Raw genomic sequence first — 17987 nt, 5'->3', positions numbered from 1 at the left:
TGGCTTCCCTGCGTCTCCAGCTTGCACAGCAGGTCATCGGACCCGTTGGCCTTCATAATTTTGTGAGCCAGGTCCTCATAGTAAATCTCCACAAATACCGTATATCATATCAGCCCTGTGCCTCTGAAGAACCCTAATACAAACAACAATAAAAAACCACATCGATTTTGTGCTTTCCGCTGTGCACGTGAAAAAGTCTTTCGGGTGCAAGAGGTCCACAGAAAAGTTACCCTGGGCAAACCCTTTGACCTAATGAGGGGTAAATAAGAAACCAGTGTCCTTAGTTCTGAGAGAAGGCACAATTTATTTAGTCAAATTATTTTACAACATAGTCTTCATTGACAGTTGTCAGCTTAACACTTAATATAGTCTTAAAAAAGTCAATGATTACTTGCAAAATTATATATATTTTAATATCTAAAAAATATATTGCATATATAAGGCAGGAACATCCCTTGTATCCACAAGGGAAAGTTTGTTTGTTGTTTTCGAAGTTGTGATTATTGCATTATGGCTATTTACACACATCGCCAAAGCATTAAAGATTTAAATGGATTGCTTTAACCTGCTTGTGCGCACTTGTTAAAGACGGCACAGTGCTTCTCTTCCTAGTAAAGTCAGTGACTTAAACGTCCTGGTTGCTTTTTAGCAATAGTCACATTATGCTTTTTTCAAACCAGCTATAAAAACGTACAAACAGCCCAAATGTACAGATTGACAAAAGATGTACAAATTACATTTAAAAAAATAACAACGACCGATTTGATAGTAAAATTGTATTTGTGACCGAGGTCAACTCGTTTATTTATTCTTTTTACTTTTTTAATTATTTATTTTTAATACTGTGAGATATAGGAAAATAACTCTGCATAATTTATACAGTAAGTTGCCTTCTGATTGGTTGACCCTGGACTGGTGGTCTGACAAACGCACAGCGCTTGCGAATCTGTTTGTGTCTAGAAATCCCTAAGACTTTCCAAAGTTCTGGGACCCACTGTCATTACTTTAAAAAAAAACTATTTAATTCTCTGTCTTTCAGGAATGTCTGCATTTGCATTAACATTTCTTAGATCATATCTTGAGTATTTCTAGAGAGGATGGTCGGCCTAGTGCATGTCGACCACTGGGAGAAATTTTGCAATGCCCATGGCTTCTTAAATACGACACACATGTTCTTTCTTTTAAATTCCAGTTGGGTGAAAACTTCACTGGCCTTCACAACCAATGTTCCAGTTGCCATCCACTGAATTAGGTCCTGCTAAAATACGATTATAAGCTTCCTGCCTCTAGTTTCACTTAGTCTCAAACCAGAGCGTAACTGGTTAAGTCCATGATTCTTTATCATACTGAACCCTACAAGGTCCATGATGAGACCCGTGTATTGATAAGAAACTGCTTTGGTCATAAAAATACAAAGAGAAGGTACAGTTTCTTTCCTAGAACCATGATACAACCATTCCAGTAATCTAAATATTCAACTCAGAAGATGGTAGGAGATTGAGAATCCAAACTGGTGTACTGGCCCAGAAAATGATCCATCTTTGTGTTCAAGGTAGAGGAAGCGAAAGTTACCAACATTAAAAAAAAAAAAAAAAAAAAGATTGTCTTTTTAAAGAACAAAGGTTCTATCCAACAAGAAAGAACATCCAGTTTTGTTTTCTCTTCAAGGCCACGTATGTCCTTTGGAGTCCAAAGTATCGCAGGAGGTGTGAGGAACGGGGGCTTCGGGTAGAAGGCCACCGATGATTAAGCTTCTAGTAGTAGCTGCCTAAGTGTGAGGGCACGTGGGTGTTGGGATGGCGGGGGACATTGGGGTTGGGGTAAATGCCACCCGTGGGGGAGGTCCAGTATTGGGACGCTGCTCCAAAGAAGCTGGAGGAAGTGACAGGCATGGAGGACGGGTGGGGAGGGACAAAGTTCACCTTCTGTTGATGGGCGTGGTATGAAGGCATATAGGAGATATCAGAAGGGTACTTGTACATGGACGACTCGGTCGGATGCGGCTGCAGAGCCTGGGCGATGCCGTGGAAGTCAAATTTGTAGGCATACCTTTTGCCATGCACTTTGGTCATAATGTTTTTATCGTAGTAGTATCTGAGGGCCCGGCTCAGCTTGTCATAATTCATGTTGGGTTTGCTTTTCCGCTCCCCCCAGCGCCTGGCCACCTCATCGGGGTCCGTCATTTTGAATTCCCCGTTGGTCCCCTCCCAGGTGATACAGCTGGCGTTGGCACTGTCGGAGAGTAGCTCGAGGAGGAATTGCCACAGCTGGATCTGCCCGCTTCCTGCAGGCAGTGAGGCAGACGGGAGAAAACAGAGGATCTCAGCCTGGGAAAGCCAGAAGCTCAAGTCCCTAAATGCAAAGATCCTCTCGCCCTTCATAAGAAACCCTTAATTTCCTTTTACATGCAGAATCTACTGATTCCGGCAGCCCCTGTTTTCATTGTTGACTTGCTTTTCTGTTTGTCACTGAGGCTGCCATCATAAGCAAGATTAGACCTTAAGATAGTGTGCCCCAAGGCACACTGGGAAAACTCCCTGTGGGTAATGAGGTGCTGGCTTCCTTAGAGCTAGCTGTATGATTTGGGGCAAGCCACAAAAAAATCTGGGGCAAGATTTTTGAATCTCTTCTTCTCATCTCTGTCTACTGGATGAAGTCCCCCCAAGTATTCCTGTCAGTGTGAAAGGGAGTCGGGGCCAGGAGACCGCTGCCAGAGTCACAGGCAGAAGGTGAGGCCCAGGCATCAGGCTGAAGGGACTTGGAATGTTCCTCAGCAGAGCCCTAGTGCTTGGCTCCCAGGTCCAAGTCTTACAGAGAAGAGCTGGGGCAGAGAGAAAACTAAGGCGAGAGGGAGCTGGGTGGCTCCTGCCTCCTATCCCAAAACAGGAAGGGCCAGGCACTAAAGAATGGACCTGCAGAAACTGGTGACAGGAGTCCCCCGGGATGGGAAGGTGCGGGCTTTATTACTGTAAAGTTGCCAGTTAGCTCACATACTTGGTGATCTTGGTTTGGAACTCATTTGAGAGCTATTCTTTTTTTTTCAACGTTTATTTATTTTTTGGGGGGGACAGAGAGAGACAGAGCATGAACGGGGGAGGGGCAGAGAGAGAGGGAGACACAGAATCGGAAACAGGCTCCAGGCTCCGAGCCATCAGCCCAGAGCCCGACGCGGGGCTCGAACTCACGGACCGCGAGATCGTGACCTGAGCTGAAGTCGGACGCTCAACCGACTGAGCCACCCAGGCGCCCCCCTTGAGAGCTATTCTTAATAACGAACTCTTAAAATACATTGTCAGAGTCATTTTATCTACAACTTTTCAGGGACACACCTCTTTCATAAGGCTGGATAACTGCAACACTTTCTGAAGTCAAGAATAATACGCCTTTGGAACATCTATTTACTTGTGACTTCCGGGAGGACCATAACTGAGAACTCACTGGAATTGCTCGTCTTTCTTCCCCACCCTGCCTTCTTTCCCTACAAAAATTTCTACCTGTGCCATTTATTACTAATCTCAACCTCCATGCATATATGCATGCTAGCTAATATATTTGTTTTTCCGAACTAGCCTCAGCTAACGGACATAACTAATAACAACCTAATAACAACACCCAACCTCTCACTTGTACCCTAGAGAAGCAGATGTTGACCATTTCAAGGGAAGGAGTGCAAGTAACTTCCTACTCAGGTGTCTGAACATAGGACAGAGGTCTCTGTGTGACCTCACAAAGCTATGGAACTTTCTGGAAAGAAAAACCATCCAGGCCAAAGTAAACTCACCGGGGTTGGCTAGGCGACTGCTGGTCGGGCCCAGGATCTGATATGGATCTGAGGAAGCAAAAAAGGAAATTAGCTTCACTGTTATTAAAAATATAAAAACAACAGCATTAATAATAAGAATACCCCCGGGGTTTATACTTTTATTTCAGTATCATAGAAAAAACTGATTTCAGAAAACTTTACTACTTTTATATGCAGGCCTCAAAGATCTCGGGCATAGTTATAGTTTTCATCCCCATAATTACAGAAACATAGGATACCAGCAGTATCTTTTTTTTTTTTTTTTTTTTTTTCATATTTGGTGTCTAACATTTGTCATTACCGGCAACAGAATCGTGAAACCATATGGAAAGAAGCTGGCTAATACTCAGTCCTAATGAATAAGGTAAAAGATGGCTCGTTAAATGGGTTTAAAGAAAGGTCTAATGATTCTTAGTCTTTTAAGAGCTCTCTACACACGTCTGTTTTTGTGATGTAGCATTAAAAACACGCGCCTGGAAATCAGGCAGCCCGGATTCTAGCCCCAGCTATGTTGCCGACTAACTGATTCACTGGACAGTCTCCGGGTATTGGTTTTCTCATGTGCAAAATGAAAGCGTTGTGCTACTTGACTCCTTAGTTCCCTTCTAGTACCAGATTTGACAAGACTGGCCAGAGTTTGTATTTGAGCTATAAAATGATTATTCTTTATATCTCAGTGTATGGAAAACTTACGTGATTATTTAATTCTAAAAAGAACCTTTGTGATTCTGGTTATGTGAGGTTGGTCTTCCTTTTTTTCAAGGGAGAAAATGGTATAGAGCTGGATCATAACTTGGCCAAGCTGTCAAATGTTTGGTACAATTTTGCTATTTTTGCAAATTGTAATTGCAATTTTAAGAAAATCAACATGATCTTTAGGTTTCTGCTTACAATCATGAATTAACTTGAAGAGTCTTCAAAGCTACCTCGTCTACCCTCTTGCATCCACATATATGTGTCGTAGGTACACAGTATGACAACCAAAATATTTTTGGCAGGTAATGTCTAATTTTTTTATTGTTGAGAATTCTTTAAATCCACTGTGTCAAATCCTGTTTGGTTTGTATTTCAGAGTCAGCAGGCTCTTTCTTAACCTTCCTGATGAAATGTAGGTTAATTCTCTATTGCTCTGCCTTTGGTAGAGATAGGAAACAATATTTATCTGTCCCGAAGCAAGTGACTTGTTCAGAACTTACTCTCAGCTGTGTCACACAGAGAAGACACAGAGGTTTGGGAGTGGACACAACAGCTGTCTTCAGATATAGGAAGGCCCTTCCTACAGAACAGGGGGAAGGCTTTCCAGAGAGCAAACTAGAAAGCTTGATGGCAGTTAGAAGGAGGGCGACTTTGGCTCAAATAGTGGAAAGGAGCCTACCGAAACAGTGAACTCGTTACTTATATAAATATTCAAGTAGAGGTGAGGTAATCAAAAGACAAATGTAATAGAAGGATGTTATAGACCTAGTTTCATTCCAAGAGTCTCCCAAGTCCTTGGTTTTAGAAGTTCCCCTGCCTAATTTGTTAAGCTGACCCATTACGGGATAGGGTCATTTCAGAAGACAAGTTGTGTGAAATCTCAAAGGTTTGGACAGCAGCTTGGGAGTCTGAGGCTACAGCTCTAGTTGTCTCATAAACCAGCTGGGTGGTTTTTGGCAAATTACTTGACCTCTCTGGGCCTCAGTTTCTTTATTTTACAACATGAGGCGTTGGATCTTTTAATCTTTACATTTGTTCTATCTCCCATAGTCAATGAGTGTATACCTGTTCTAGGGCCTGCTACTTGTAATTCACAGAGCGATTACAGGGAGTCAAATACAGACCCTCTCGGAAAGAGAAAACCGAAGACACACACTGTCTATTGTCTCAGCCCTCCTCAGTTGACCACACAGAACCAATGGTTGGATAAGGAGCAAAGGAGAGATTACCGATCACGGACAGGTACCTGGTTGGGGCCTTTGTTCAGTATTCTTACTCATTGCTTGTGCTCCTGCAAGTGGGGGGCCTGCAGCAGGGAAAGAAATACGGTAAGTGGGGTCACTCTGTGTGAGGGAAGAGGAACGTCTTGTTAAATGCCCTCCACAAGGAACACGAATGTGCTTTGTCATTCATTTGTTCATCCTCTCACTCTCTACTCACTCATTCATTTTAGTTTCTAATATTTATCTGGAATCTACTGGTGCTGGCAGTATTCTTGGGGCTAGAGATTCAGCAATGAACCAGCAGTTCTGGTAGAACTTACCAGAACTTACCATTTTAATGGAGAGACAATGATAAACAACAATAAACATACAGCACAGCATGTCTAATGGTGTTGCCACTGTGAACTGCATTTTTAAAGAGAAAACTTAGAGGTCCTTAATGGGACAGTGACGTATGCGTGAGCGTCACCGGCAGGTCGTGCTTCCATGTTTCGTGAGCTCCCTTCACGGAACCTCTCACATACAGCCTTTCCACTGCCGCCATAGCTTCTCCATCTGAGCTGCTTCTTGCACAGCTTCTGGCTTACTCTGTCTCTTTCCTCACTACTCCCCTTATTCCCACTGGTCCATCATACGATATTTAGCTGGCTCAATCTTCCGAAACCATTTCACTCCACCACTGAGATGCCTTGGTGAGTCTTCACCGACTAAACAATGAAGGTCTACCGTCATACTACCCTTTGTGCCCCTTCTTTACCTTTCCAGAACGCTTCCCTTTGTGCATCCTAAACTCCAGGAACCTGGAGTCCTCACTGACTCCCAGACACGTCAACCTTGCCATCTTTCCCTGGCCCCCATCTCTCCAAGGAGGGTCTGTCTTCCCCATCTCTGCAGGTCCAAATCCTGCCCCTCTTTTGAGAGCCAACTCAAGTGGTTCCAGGCCCACAGTCCTTCCCTGATATCACCCAGATGGAAAGAACTGTGTGTGTGTGTAACCCCTCTCCCCAGCCTGACAGATTGGCCTGGGTCTGGTTCATCTTTGTGGACCCGAGAGTGCCAAGTCTTGGGCCGAGAATAAACAAACAATGAATTGTTTGAAAGGACAATTGCATTGAAAGGAATCCTGGCTATTGCTTGGGCATCAGTTGGTCATCCTAACCCCTTCCTGAAAGAAGTCTCTTCACCACTGATTCATATGCTTGACCCTTCGCTTCCTACAGGTAGCAAGGTGGACCCCTTCTGGTTAGGAGTTTATAGTCATCTTTTATCCCTACTCCCTTAATGGGAGATTTTTTGGGTCAGACTTGAGCACAGATTGATGTGTCAGAGCCCTGCCATCTCCTCCTAAGACCACCCTCCACCTCAGCCACTCATGACACCAGGACAGGGATGTTGGTACGATTAAGTTCCAACACTCAGAGGAGGAAAGTCACGAAGGGCCATTATGATGTAAGTGACTGGGTCCAAATCCAGGGACCTTGCATTCATACAGAACCCAGTCCTGAGAAGGCTTCGCACTTCAAAAATTCTGAAACCAAATGCAATGCAACAAAACAGAAGGGTCTGAATGAAAATCCCATACCGTCTTTCAAGGAGCAGATATCACCAGCAGGCCTTAAATCGGCAGTTCATTTGGATGTCCTCCCCCAAAGCAGGACAACAAATGTTCACCCCGTCCTGCTCTATCTCATGGTCCTGTTCTCCACCCCCCCCCCCCCGTTTGTAGAAAAAATGTTTTCCTCCAAATAGTAGCGTGACATTTACTTACTTTTGTTGAGGCCAGAATTCATGTTATTGCCCCATCCTCCTCTCCTGACTGAGTCGTAAGAAGGGTCTGATGAAAAACAACAGGGAGAGGTATGTCAGCATCTCCTGCTTTGCAGAAAGGTGACACGATGATTCTCTTTTAGCAATCAGGAGAAATTCAATTTAATCAGCAATGCCTTCGTCAGCCTGACTAAGTTCCGGAAGTGTATTCCTCCTCAGGGTATGGGTGGGAAGGAACATGAATACTGACTGAAAGCTGAAGGAACAGGAAAAATCCTGAATGCGAAGTCAGAGGATTGGTTCCAGTTCTGTCCCTGCCGCCACTTGTTGTGGGACCTTGAATGAATCATTAGGCTTCCCCAAGCTTCAACCTTCTCTAACATGGACAGACAGGAACATGTACACGATTTATCTACCTTAAGGAATTGGGGTAATGTTGGAAACTGCAGGTCTGTGTTCCCCCTCCCCCACTGGCCCCCATATTCACATGTGGATATCTCATGTCCTATGTGATGTGGTGACACTAGGAGGTGCAGGTTTGGGGGGTAATTGCGTCATGAGGCTGGAGCGCTCAGGAGTGGGGTCAGTGCCCTTATAAGAAGAGGCCGTAGAGCTGGCTTGTTTTCTTCTGGCTACGTGAGGATGAGAGAAGTCAACGGTCTCAAATCCAGAAGAAAACTCTCACCAGAACCCCGCCCTGCTGGCACCTTAATCTCGGACTTGAGCCTCTAGACACATGGTAAATAAATACCTATGATTTATAAGCCGCTCAGTCTACGGGACTTTGTTGCAGTGGCCTGAAGGGAGGCAGGTGATAATCAAACGAGATAACGTATGTGAGGTAGCTTATAAATCTTTGTACACATATAAATTAATACAAGTTTAGAAAGAAAAACTTGTCTACAGTTGTATAACAAGGTCCTTTAAGCAGCTCTGAAGAGATGGGCCGTGTCCAATGCCCTCCACAAGGGCCCATGGTGTTCCTAAAGGCCGATTCCAGCTCCTGGCATCAGCATGCTGATGCCAGTGGCGAGGGCTCAGGGGTGTCAGCACATTACAGACTCTCCATGCTTTTCCAACAGTAGTGGAGAAGCCTGGGCCCGATGACCACAGAGAAGGGGAGGAGGCCAGAGGTGTGGCTAAAAAGGGGGCAGGACCAAGAAATGAGGATATGGAGAAATGCTTCCCGCCTGGAAGGGCCTAAAGCCTTGCTCCCAGGTTGCCCTGGGGAGCATTCCATTGAGCCGGAACCTTTTGTGGTCCTCACCACTTTCCCCAAAGAGTCCACAGGCCTCCATAACCATGTTCAGACCTTGCATAACTAACTGGCTGGAAGCTTCTTCTCTTCCTTTCTCAATGAGGGGATCCCCATTGTGATATTGAACAGGAACAGAAGACCTTAAGGATTCAGAATTATGACTTTCAAAGTCTTTCCATGAACAACAACAAAAAACCCCATAAAAGCCACCCGAACAAATGAAGCAAAACCTCATCAAACAAGAGCCTGGCAGGGGTGAGACCCAAACCATCCTCCTCCACCCCTTCGGAGCCTCCTGAACAAATTAAAATAAGAACCGAGAAGATGGATGGGCTCAGTCGACTGCTTGTTCTCATCGGTCGTGGCTAAGAAGAACCAAAAGACAAGGACCGGTTTCTTGTGGCAAAACCCACGCGTGGATGCACATTCTGCCTGGCTCTGGCAGAGCCAGCCCAGTTTTTAAATTCCCATCTGTAGCAGCTGGTATGAAAAGCAAAACAGAAAGTGAGAAAGATGGGGATGGGGGTAAAGGACAGAGAAGGGGACAAAAGAGAGACAAAGCTCAACCTGCTGAAGTCGTCTGTTTTTATTTTTATTTGGCATCCCCCCACCCCCGCCATCCCACAATTCGTCCTGACAATGGATTCTTCCTCTTGCCTAAAAACAAAACAAAGCAAAACCAAACCAAAATCCCAACTTGTTTACAAGCCTGGAATGAGGTGGGGGCGCTCATGAGCGTTTTCTGGGATGTCTTGCAGGTGCCCACAGAGCGTGTGCAGTGCCGGGAAGCAGAAGGAAAGGCGAGATTCTTCAAGATTTCTCTTTGGGGGTGAGGGGCGGAGACCAAATGCTGGTCAGGCCTCCAGCAACTTACAGCTGACTCTGGAACAACACTTGGACTGCACAGGTCCACTTATATATACATGGATCGTTTCTGGTATCGTACTATACACGTATTCTCTCTTTCTTGTGGTTTCCTTAAATATTTTCTTTTCTCTAGCTTACTTAGCTGTAAGAATATAATAGACATAACGTACAAACCATGTGTTAAGCGACTGTTTCATGCGAATGGTAAGGCTTCTGGTCAACAGTAGACTATTCGCAGTTAAACTTTTGAACAGTCGGAAGTTAGACACTCGTTTCGGACAGTGCGGAGCCCTGGTGTTGTTCAAGGGACAGTCATAACTGGGAGTCTGTCCTGCATTGTATTCCGTGCGTGGCCAGAGCCTGGATGTGAAGTAATATGGAACAAGTTCCCCATCCCTGCATATTGAAATAGGAGGAGACGAGTAAGATTGTGGGGAAATACAGGCCACGTGTCAAAGGAGTGGTGGCGATATTAGGGTCCACTGGCGGTTAAGGAGGGAGAGGTGAGTGTAACTGGGGCCGTCTGACTTGAGTGAGACCTCTCTGGGGAGAAGAGAGGGAGCAGTCACCATGTTCAAGGCCATGGTGACAGCAGCCAGCCAAGTGAGATTGTGGGTGTGTGGCACCACCATGAAAAAGGGTGTGGTGGAGAATGGAGCTTGTGGGGAGGTGTGGGATGGATGGCAGCACCTGGGGAAGGAGACAGTTCTCATAGGAACAGAACAGAAAGTGGGATCGAAAGTGACAAGTTCACGCAAAAAGAAAAAAAAAATCAGTAAGTTCCAGGAACTGGGGTGTGTCATCCACAGTTCTGACTCGACTTATGATTTACTGCACTGATAAGATCTCTGTCTCAAAGTTTACTTATTGTTTTCTTCGTCAATCATTATTCTACTGAAGGCTTCCACCCTATCTGAAAGCTATGTTATATCCATTCCGAAGACCCGATTATGGCCACAGCTATAATTACTATCGACTTATCAACTTTGCCTCCTGTTCTTTTACGGCACCTCCAGGAACACAGCAAGCACACAAAGGTTACAGAATGCATGGGTGAGTTCCCGCTAACCACCCGAGGGTGGGTGATGGCTGGATTCTTTAACTCCAAGTGCCCAATCCCGGTGTGAAGCCGATGCTTTATCAGAAAAGTGTTTGGTAACCCCATCTTTCCTGCAATGCCTCAGGGGCTGTGGAGGGCTGCTGTGGAGTGCAATTCTCCCACTGCCCCACCGCAGGGGGAAAGCCTGGCTGCAAAGACTTTCGAAGACCTAACCAACCCCAGAAAGGAAGTGACAGAAACAGAGAGGCTGCCAGCAATCAGCCTGTGCATTTAACACAGCAATAAATAGCAAGAGGCATCAGCCACCAGCTGGTGTCTTTAGCCAATGGTCTCAACTGTCCCACAGCAGAGTGTGAAATCAGGGCAACACGGACCACGAGGCCCCTCCCTTTTGCTTCTTCATTCCTATCTCCTGGCCTGGAAAGTCCTCCCACTGGCACCTGCGTCCACAAAGGACCCCCTGGGCCCGTTTACTGAGGAGTTTCACAAATGTACTCTTTGGGCACGGGGGTTCATGGGGACAGCTGCTACATGTAACATTTAAATGAAAACCAGTGTTTTTGGAGTAAGTCCTATTATAAAGACAAAGCATGATGCTGGAGAAGACCCAGGCCCTGAACCAAGGTCCGGCACTCTGCCTTAGAGTGCTGAAGAACCAGGCGGCCTTGCGGATTAAATGAGATATCCAGGTAAACGCTTAACACAGTGAGAGCGTGGAGACAGCCTCGGTACATGTTGGCAAGTAATATCATTATCGGCATCATTAGCATACGCCTAAAAAACGTTTAGCCCCAGAGACATGTTCTCTAGCCCTACCCGATACCCATTAACTTCTCCCCTCCCCCACCCCCTTACTCGGTTCTTATTTTTTCCACTTATCGCCTAATTTAATCACTCACTCATATTTGTGGTTTCTGGTCTGCCTCTCCTACCCGAACGTCAGGCCCACAGGGGTGGCAATCTTTCTTCTGTTCCCTGATGTAACCGAGCACAGAGCAAGCACACAGTAATTCTTTGAATGAATGAATAAATAAGGCCAATATTTTGTCCTTGCCAAAGATACGTGCTTCCTCTTACTGTTTGCTATTTCACTAGCTGAAGAGAATTCAAGGCCCCTACGCTGACTTTCCTTAGGTGGTTCGAGTCTGGGTGACGAAGCGTATAGGCACGTGAGCCCTGTGTGCCCTCGGGGCATAAAGGACAACAGTGCACGTACTACAAGGCATAGGCCGAAACCTTGTCCCTACAGGGAAGTAAAGGAGCAGACACCATACATCTACATGCCTGCATTTTATTTTACGTAGTTTTAAACAATGTTGTTGAAATGAGGGTTTGTGTGGTGTTTTTGTTTTTTTTTTTTTTTTCTCCTAAAAGTCACACAAGGGAAAACCTAGCAGTGTGGTCAGCTCTAGCTCCAGACACACAAACAGAAATATGTCTGTAACCGAAATGGAAAAGCCTGGACCGGGGAGTTAACCCAGCGACTCACATTTCTATACAAACACCAACCCTTCCTGGGCCCGATGCCTGGCTGTGTCAGAGCCCCTGACCCCTGCGGCCAGCCAGCTCAGGGAAAATTCTCTCGTGGGGTGTTCCGGGTCCACATAGCAGCTTGAGTGGGCACCAAGCCCCGCCTCCACCCCACAGCCCCCAAATGTGTGTGCTGTCTGCGTTCTGAGAACTGTCTTCTTTTCTTTTTTTTTTTTTCTTAACGTATTTTCTATTATTTATTTTTGAGAGAGAGAGAACCAGTTGGGGAGGGGTAGGGAGAGACAGGGACAGAGGGCCTGAAGTGGGTTCTTTGCTGACAGCAGACAGCCCAACGTGGGGCTTGAACTCACCGACCATGAGATCCTGCCCTGAGCCAAGGTCAGATGCTTAACCAACTGAGCCAGCCAAGGGCCCCTGAGAACTGTCTTCTGAAAAGACATACTAAGGTAGCAGCAGAGGGCCCAGCGTTCAAAAATGTGAACATTCGGGACCAGCAGACCGGTGGACGATCTTCTAACAGGTGGCAGATGGCCTTATCAGCAGAAAAATCACCCAGACTCTGGCAAACTCACTCTCTGGCTTTATGGAATACTAAGATGGCAAATCTCATTGTGATTCCTTTTCAGAGAAGTCACCCAAAGGGCTCCAGCTGGAGCCCATGGTTTCAGGCAGCCCTAAAATCAATTTCTGCCAAAGCAGAGAGGGACCAGAAGCTTGTTCTGGAGACTCAGGCGTTACTGGGCATTGTCGATAATTCAGCCTCACGTATATAATGGCCTGAACAGTGTCTCCATTATGTGATACTCAGTGTGGCTGAATCGGACACTAAATGGCCTCTCAGAATTCAGGAGAGCCTCCCAGAATAGAGAAATATGAGCATGGAGATTTTTGGTTTTTTTCTGAAAAGTCCCTGTTGGAAGGGGAAAGCTTTTTCTGGACATGACCTTCTCATAGACATCCCAGTGTTAACTCCGTTTCTGTGTGAAGCTTTTAAACGGGTCCTAGAAATCTGGCCAACTGACTCAGGAAAGAAAGTTTCTTTCTGCTCTGACGCCCACGGTTGGCTGTCTGAAGGCCTAATGGACCAGGGAACACGCAACCCTCCACTTTGTCATGACCTCACCCGGAGGCCCACGATGCAGTGACACCAGCACACAAGAGCCTCTCTCTTTATCCCTCACGACACGAGGCCACGCTCTCAGTTACTTGATGGAAAGAGATGAATTTTCCCTGAAACTTCTCTTCGGATTTCTGGTTTTGCCGCTGAAGCATCTGGCAGCACCTAGCCCTGTTTATCCGTGGAGAGCCCGGCTTCTGAATGTAGACCTTTCAGCTGAAGAATGGACAAGGCTGTTCCCGCTTAGAGCAGAGGCTTCTCTCAGATCCATACTTCCTTTCTCGAAAGAGTGAGGATGCCAGAGGAGACCCAGAGCCCTGAACTCCCCAGGAAAAAGCCAAGCCTGCTCAGAAGAAGATACATCCCCTAGACGCTCCCAGGGAAGAACCATGTGGGGGGGAAGAACCATGTGGGGTGCCCCCAAAGAAGGGGGCAACCTTCTTTGTTGTTGGGAGAAGTCTGGGCCAGATGATCATCCAAAGCCCCTTCTCCCTGTGAGGTCCTGGGCTCTTCTGACGGGCCCAGTCTCTGAGAAGCAGGCCCTACTGACCAATGACCCGACTTTCTTCCCGGCTCTCCTTTGTGTTGCCTTTGACGCTGCCCCCTACTGGTGAAAGCCTGCTCTGCTTCCTGAACCTTCCCAACCCCCACCTCAGAACCGGCTTCTCGTCTGCCACTGTCTCCATGATAACGCCTGCCAGCGACCCTGCCAGATGTCTGACCTTCTGGCCTGGCTCTCCCACTTCAAACACAGTGAGTGGGCAACTAGCACCTGAGCAGTCGCTGTTTATGCAGGACACAGGAAGTCCCTGTGAAGGTGTCCTTTTCCTGTGGTAAGCCTTGGGCTTCTCCAGGGCTTATGACACAATGTTTAGAAGCAGTTGGCCTCCGGGGATGCCTGGGTGGCTCAGCCGGTTAAGCGTCCAAATTCGGCTCAGGTCATGATCTCACGGCTCGTGGGCTTGAGCCCCACGTTGGGCTCTGTGCTGACAGCTCAGAGCCTGGAGCCTGCTTTGGATTCTCTCTCTCTCTCTCTCTCTCTCTCTCTGCCCGTCCCCCACTCATGCTCTATCTCTCTCTATCTCTCAAAAATAAATAAATGTAAAAAAAATTTTTTTTCATTAAAAAAAAAAAAAGAAGCAGCAGTTGGCTCTAGGTTCGGATCCTCACTCTGCCATTGTACTCTGCTGGGTGATTCTGGTCAAAAGGTTACTCTGCTTTTTTGAACCTCAGGTCCTTCTTTTCTCAAAAAGATGAGGAACACATGCTTTATAGGATTGCTCTGAGGAAACAAACATTTGATGAACAGCAACTTAAAAATATACACCATATACCTGTAACTGAGTCAATCTTCCTTGCACCGCTAAAATGTTTACCTGGAGAGTGGAGGTTAAAAAGGTCATCAAGGAAGGCCTTGGAAAGGAAGAGAAACCATAAAGGAGAAGAAATAGTTCCATTCCTGTGCTCCTGAATCAGGGATCCCCAAATTGGAATCAAGTGTGGCTCTCTCTCTCTCTCTCTGTTTTTTAATGTTTATTTATTTTTCAGAGACAGAGACAGAGAGAGAGGGAGGAGCAGAGAATCCAAAGTGCGCTCCTGCTGACAGCAGAGAACCCAATGCAAGGCTCGAACTCACCCACTGTGAGATCATGTCCTGAGCTGGAAGTCGGACGCTTAACGGACTGAGCCACCCAGGCGCCCCAAGTGTGGGCTCTCTTTTGAAACAAGAAATGCTTTAGCCTGGACCGTTGTGTGAGAGACACCACCCTAGAAGATGGCGAGGGGCAGTGGCTATGGGCTGCCTGCTGGTACAGTAGGCTTAGGTGTTAAGAGTCTAGCATCAACCCAATGGCCAGCAACTCTAGGTCCCCGCCTGGCCGGCCTCGATGCTCAGAGCTGTGTCCTCACCTCACTTCAACCCGTTCTATAGGGGCAGCCTCGCCTTCACCTCAGTGGCATCTTATGTTCCAAAGAGCAACAGAAGATCTTGGCTTCCACTGAGACCTCAGGAGGAGGGAAATATCTAGGGAAGGCTTTCCTCAAACTTGGAACTCACAGAAAAAAAAAACATCCTGGATCAGATTTCCTCTGCTCAAGGATCTTGTCCTGGAATCCAAACAGCCCCTCAGCCTCAGAACCAGCCCCGCTGCGTGGAGCATAATGGAGGTACTGTTTAAGATATTATATGTGCGAAGGGAAAAAAGGACATATGAGAAAAATGCCTGAAAAAAAAATGGATGGTTTTTAAATACGAAAAGTTTGGAAAGGCGAGTGGCGCATTCGCCAGGCGCGGCCTTGCCATAGTCACGTGACTCTCCCTGCTGAGCCTGGACCCTTCCTTCACTTTGTTTCTCCCATGGGCTCTGTGTCTGAACGACACAGGAGTCTAAATGACGTATTTATTTTGATAAGGCCTCAAAGTGGGATTTTTGGGGCCAGCCTTATGTGGAAAAGCAATCCGCACTGACTAGATTAATTGGGTGTTTGCCCACATTCCCCTCCACATTGGGCCATGTAGACACAACTGAAGTGCAAGGCTTTTGGTCAAACCTGCCTCAGGTTTTAAAAGGCTTCCAAGTAGGAAAAAGAAACGCTAACAGTTCACTTAGGGCTTGAACTTGGGCATCATTTTCTTTTCAAGGCTCTCTGGCGAGAGTCTGATGTTCATTGTTCTTCCTTGTTCTGTCTTCTTGTGAATTCTTCGTATCCCCCTTTGCCTGGCGATAATCATTTGGAAGAGAGGGCCTGTGTCTTCCTTGCCTTTGTTTCCCTCGCCCGCTCCAAGATTCCTCTCCTCCCCAATACTAGCTTATTGGACTTCATCGATATCTCCTATCCCACAACACATTCGTTCATTCAGCCAAATTTTATTGAGAGTCTGCTACTCTGCGAGACACTGCTCTACGTGCTGAGAATAGTGACGGCTCGATGCACATCCCTGCTCTGTGGAGCTTACATTCAAAACCAACAGCAAACTACATCGTATAGGAGAAGGTGGTGAGTGCTGTGGAGAAAAGGAATACACTGACAGAAATAGACAGCCCAGCGGTGGGGAGGGCCTCGCCGAAAATACGTAATTGGAGCAAAGCCTTGAGCTGTCTAATGTCGTGAAAATAGAGCTTTCCCCAGCACCATCATGTTCTCAGGAAGAGCGACCAGACGGGCCTATGTTGATCTGAAAGCCCTCCTGGAAAGTCAATGCCCTTTTACTAGTTCTTTGGTCAGTGAGAATTACTCTGTGTCGGAAGACAGCGAAATCAGTGAAAAAAAAACCTGACAGTGTTCTTTTGACATTTGGGTGAGGGCAGTAAAAGGTGAGAGTCTAGCCCAGGAAAGAGTTCACCAATTTCTGCATACGTAGAATCAGGGTAATTGGTAACGCTAGGGTCTCAGCCTCACGTGGACTTAGGATTGCCATTCAGATCCAGAAACTTAAAATCCCAACACTGCGATTTGCCTTTTGACCTGCATCTGAAATGGTTCTCTGGGGCCAGTGTAGGACAAGTGGACAGGTCAGTTCATCGTGAAGGAATACTCCATCTTTGTGGCCCAGCAGGTAAGCATGAAATGCTCTCATCCCTGAGTCCTGTATCCACACAACGAAAACACGGTAGTTAAAGAAGAAGAACCATCACTTCTTGGTAGGTGGAATGCGATCTCACTTATATAATAGAATCAGAGGCTTCTTTTCAGACTGGAAGAGACCTCAGACATTATCTAAACCAGACATGCAAATTAGCACAGGCCTGGAGGCCCAAAGCCTGAGAGAAAGCATATGTGGCCGTATAAGAATTTTAATAGAAATTGAAAGTATGACTCATAGCATAAAAACTGCCATTCTCTAAACTCCCCTAGGATATTGGGCAGGACTGATAATTATTCTGCCGGCAGGCCAAAGACTTTCTAAGCTCACAGATTTTTCAAAATTATACCAAGAATGGTTTTCATCTCTTTGGACAAGTAGTACCTAAATCTTATCAAGCATAAGGTCGTTTGTGGTATTAGTAAGTGCACCTAAAGATTTTCATTAGAAGGAATTCAATAACTTCTCTTTAATCTGTTCCAAGCAGGGAAACAGCTCACTGCAATTAGAAGAACTCTGGGTTGGGGTTCAGAACTCCGTCATTTGCTTCCCATCTCTGCTGGTGACCAGCTGCAAGGGACTTAATCTCTCTGAATCTCAGTTAACCTATCTGTAAAAGGTAGGTACCGGGGGGGGGATGATTCTTCTAAATTTAAGAGTTTGGAAACCAAAGGGCCCTTTTAAACCCCACTGGGTTCTACTGAGGAGAAATGAGATCATGTATGTGAAAATGCTTTACATACTCCAAAGGTTCCTATAGAATTATAGCCACTATCCTGTTCTGCTATCCTGTTCCAGAGTTTAATTCATTGGAGATAGGAAGTTAATCTTTCTGTGTCAACCAAAGCTAATTTCTTTTGGTTCTGTCTTTAGTGAAGCATAAGGATTGAGTAAATATTGAATTAGATTGCCAAAGACTAGATTTTTCGTCTCCAGTGAATCCATCAACTGGGTCCATCCATCTGTCAATGATATTTACCAAACATCCTGGAAAAGAGGACGTAGGACCAAACTCACAATTCGACACTACGAGGTAATCTTGTAATTAGGTAATTAGGTTCATAGTTTGTGAGTGTGGTCAGGGTTTGAGAGGAGATTGTAGTCTTGGGGAGTAAGGAAGAAA

At 46.0% G+C, this 17987-nt stretch overlaps 1 protein-coding gene across 3 annotated transcripts in view; it reads right to left on the bottom strand.

Annotated features, from left to right (window-relative positions):
• Positions 1–284: 284 nt before the first annotated feature.
• The window catches only part of FLI1 (Fli-1 proto-oncogene, ETS transcription factor), a 129277-nt gene continuing 111574 nt past the window's right edge, over positions 285–17987 (bottom strand). For all 3 annotated transcript variants that reach the window (XM_043579801.1, XM_043579803.1, XM_043579802.1), the window contains 4 exons: positions 7490–7555; positions 5745–5804; positions 3782–3829; positions 285–2284 (listed from right to left, as the gene is read on the bottom strand). In XM_043579801.1, the coding sequence (XP_043435736.1) occupies positions 1755–2284; positions 3782–3829; positions 5745–5804; positions 7490–7555 (704 nt within the window). In that variant the 3' untranslated portion in view covers positions 285–1754. The remainder of the gene's footprint in view (positions 2285–3781; positions 3830–5744; positions 5805–7489; positions 7556–17987) is intronic.

The sequence above is a fragment of the Prionailurus bengalensis genome, chromosome D1, assembly GCF_016509475.1.
Source record: "Prionailurus bengalensis isolate Pbe53 chromosome D1, Fcat_Pben_1.1_paternal_pri, whole genome shotgun sequence".
In the NCBI taxonomy this organism is placed as follows: Eukaryota; Metazoa; Chordata; class Mammalia; order Carnivora; family Felidae; genus Prionailurus; species Prionailurus bengalensis.
This window is presented reverse-complemented; position numbering and strand designations above follow the sequence as displayed.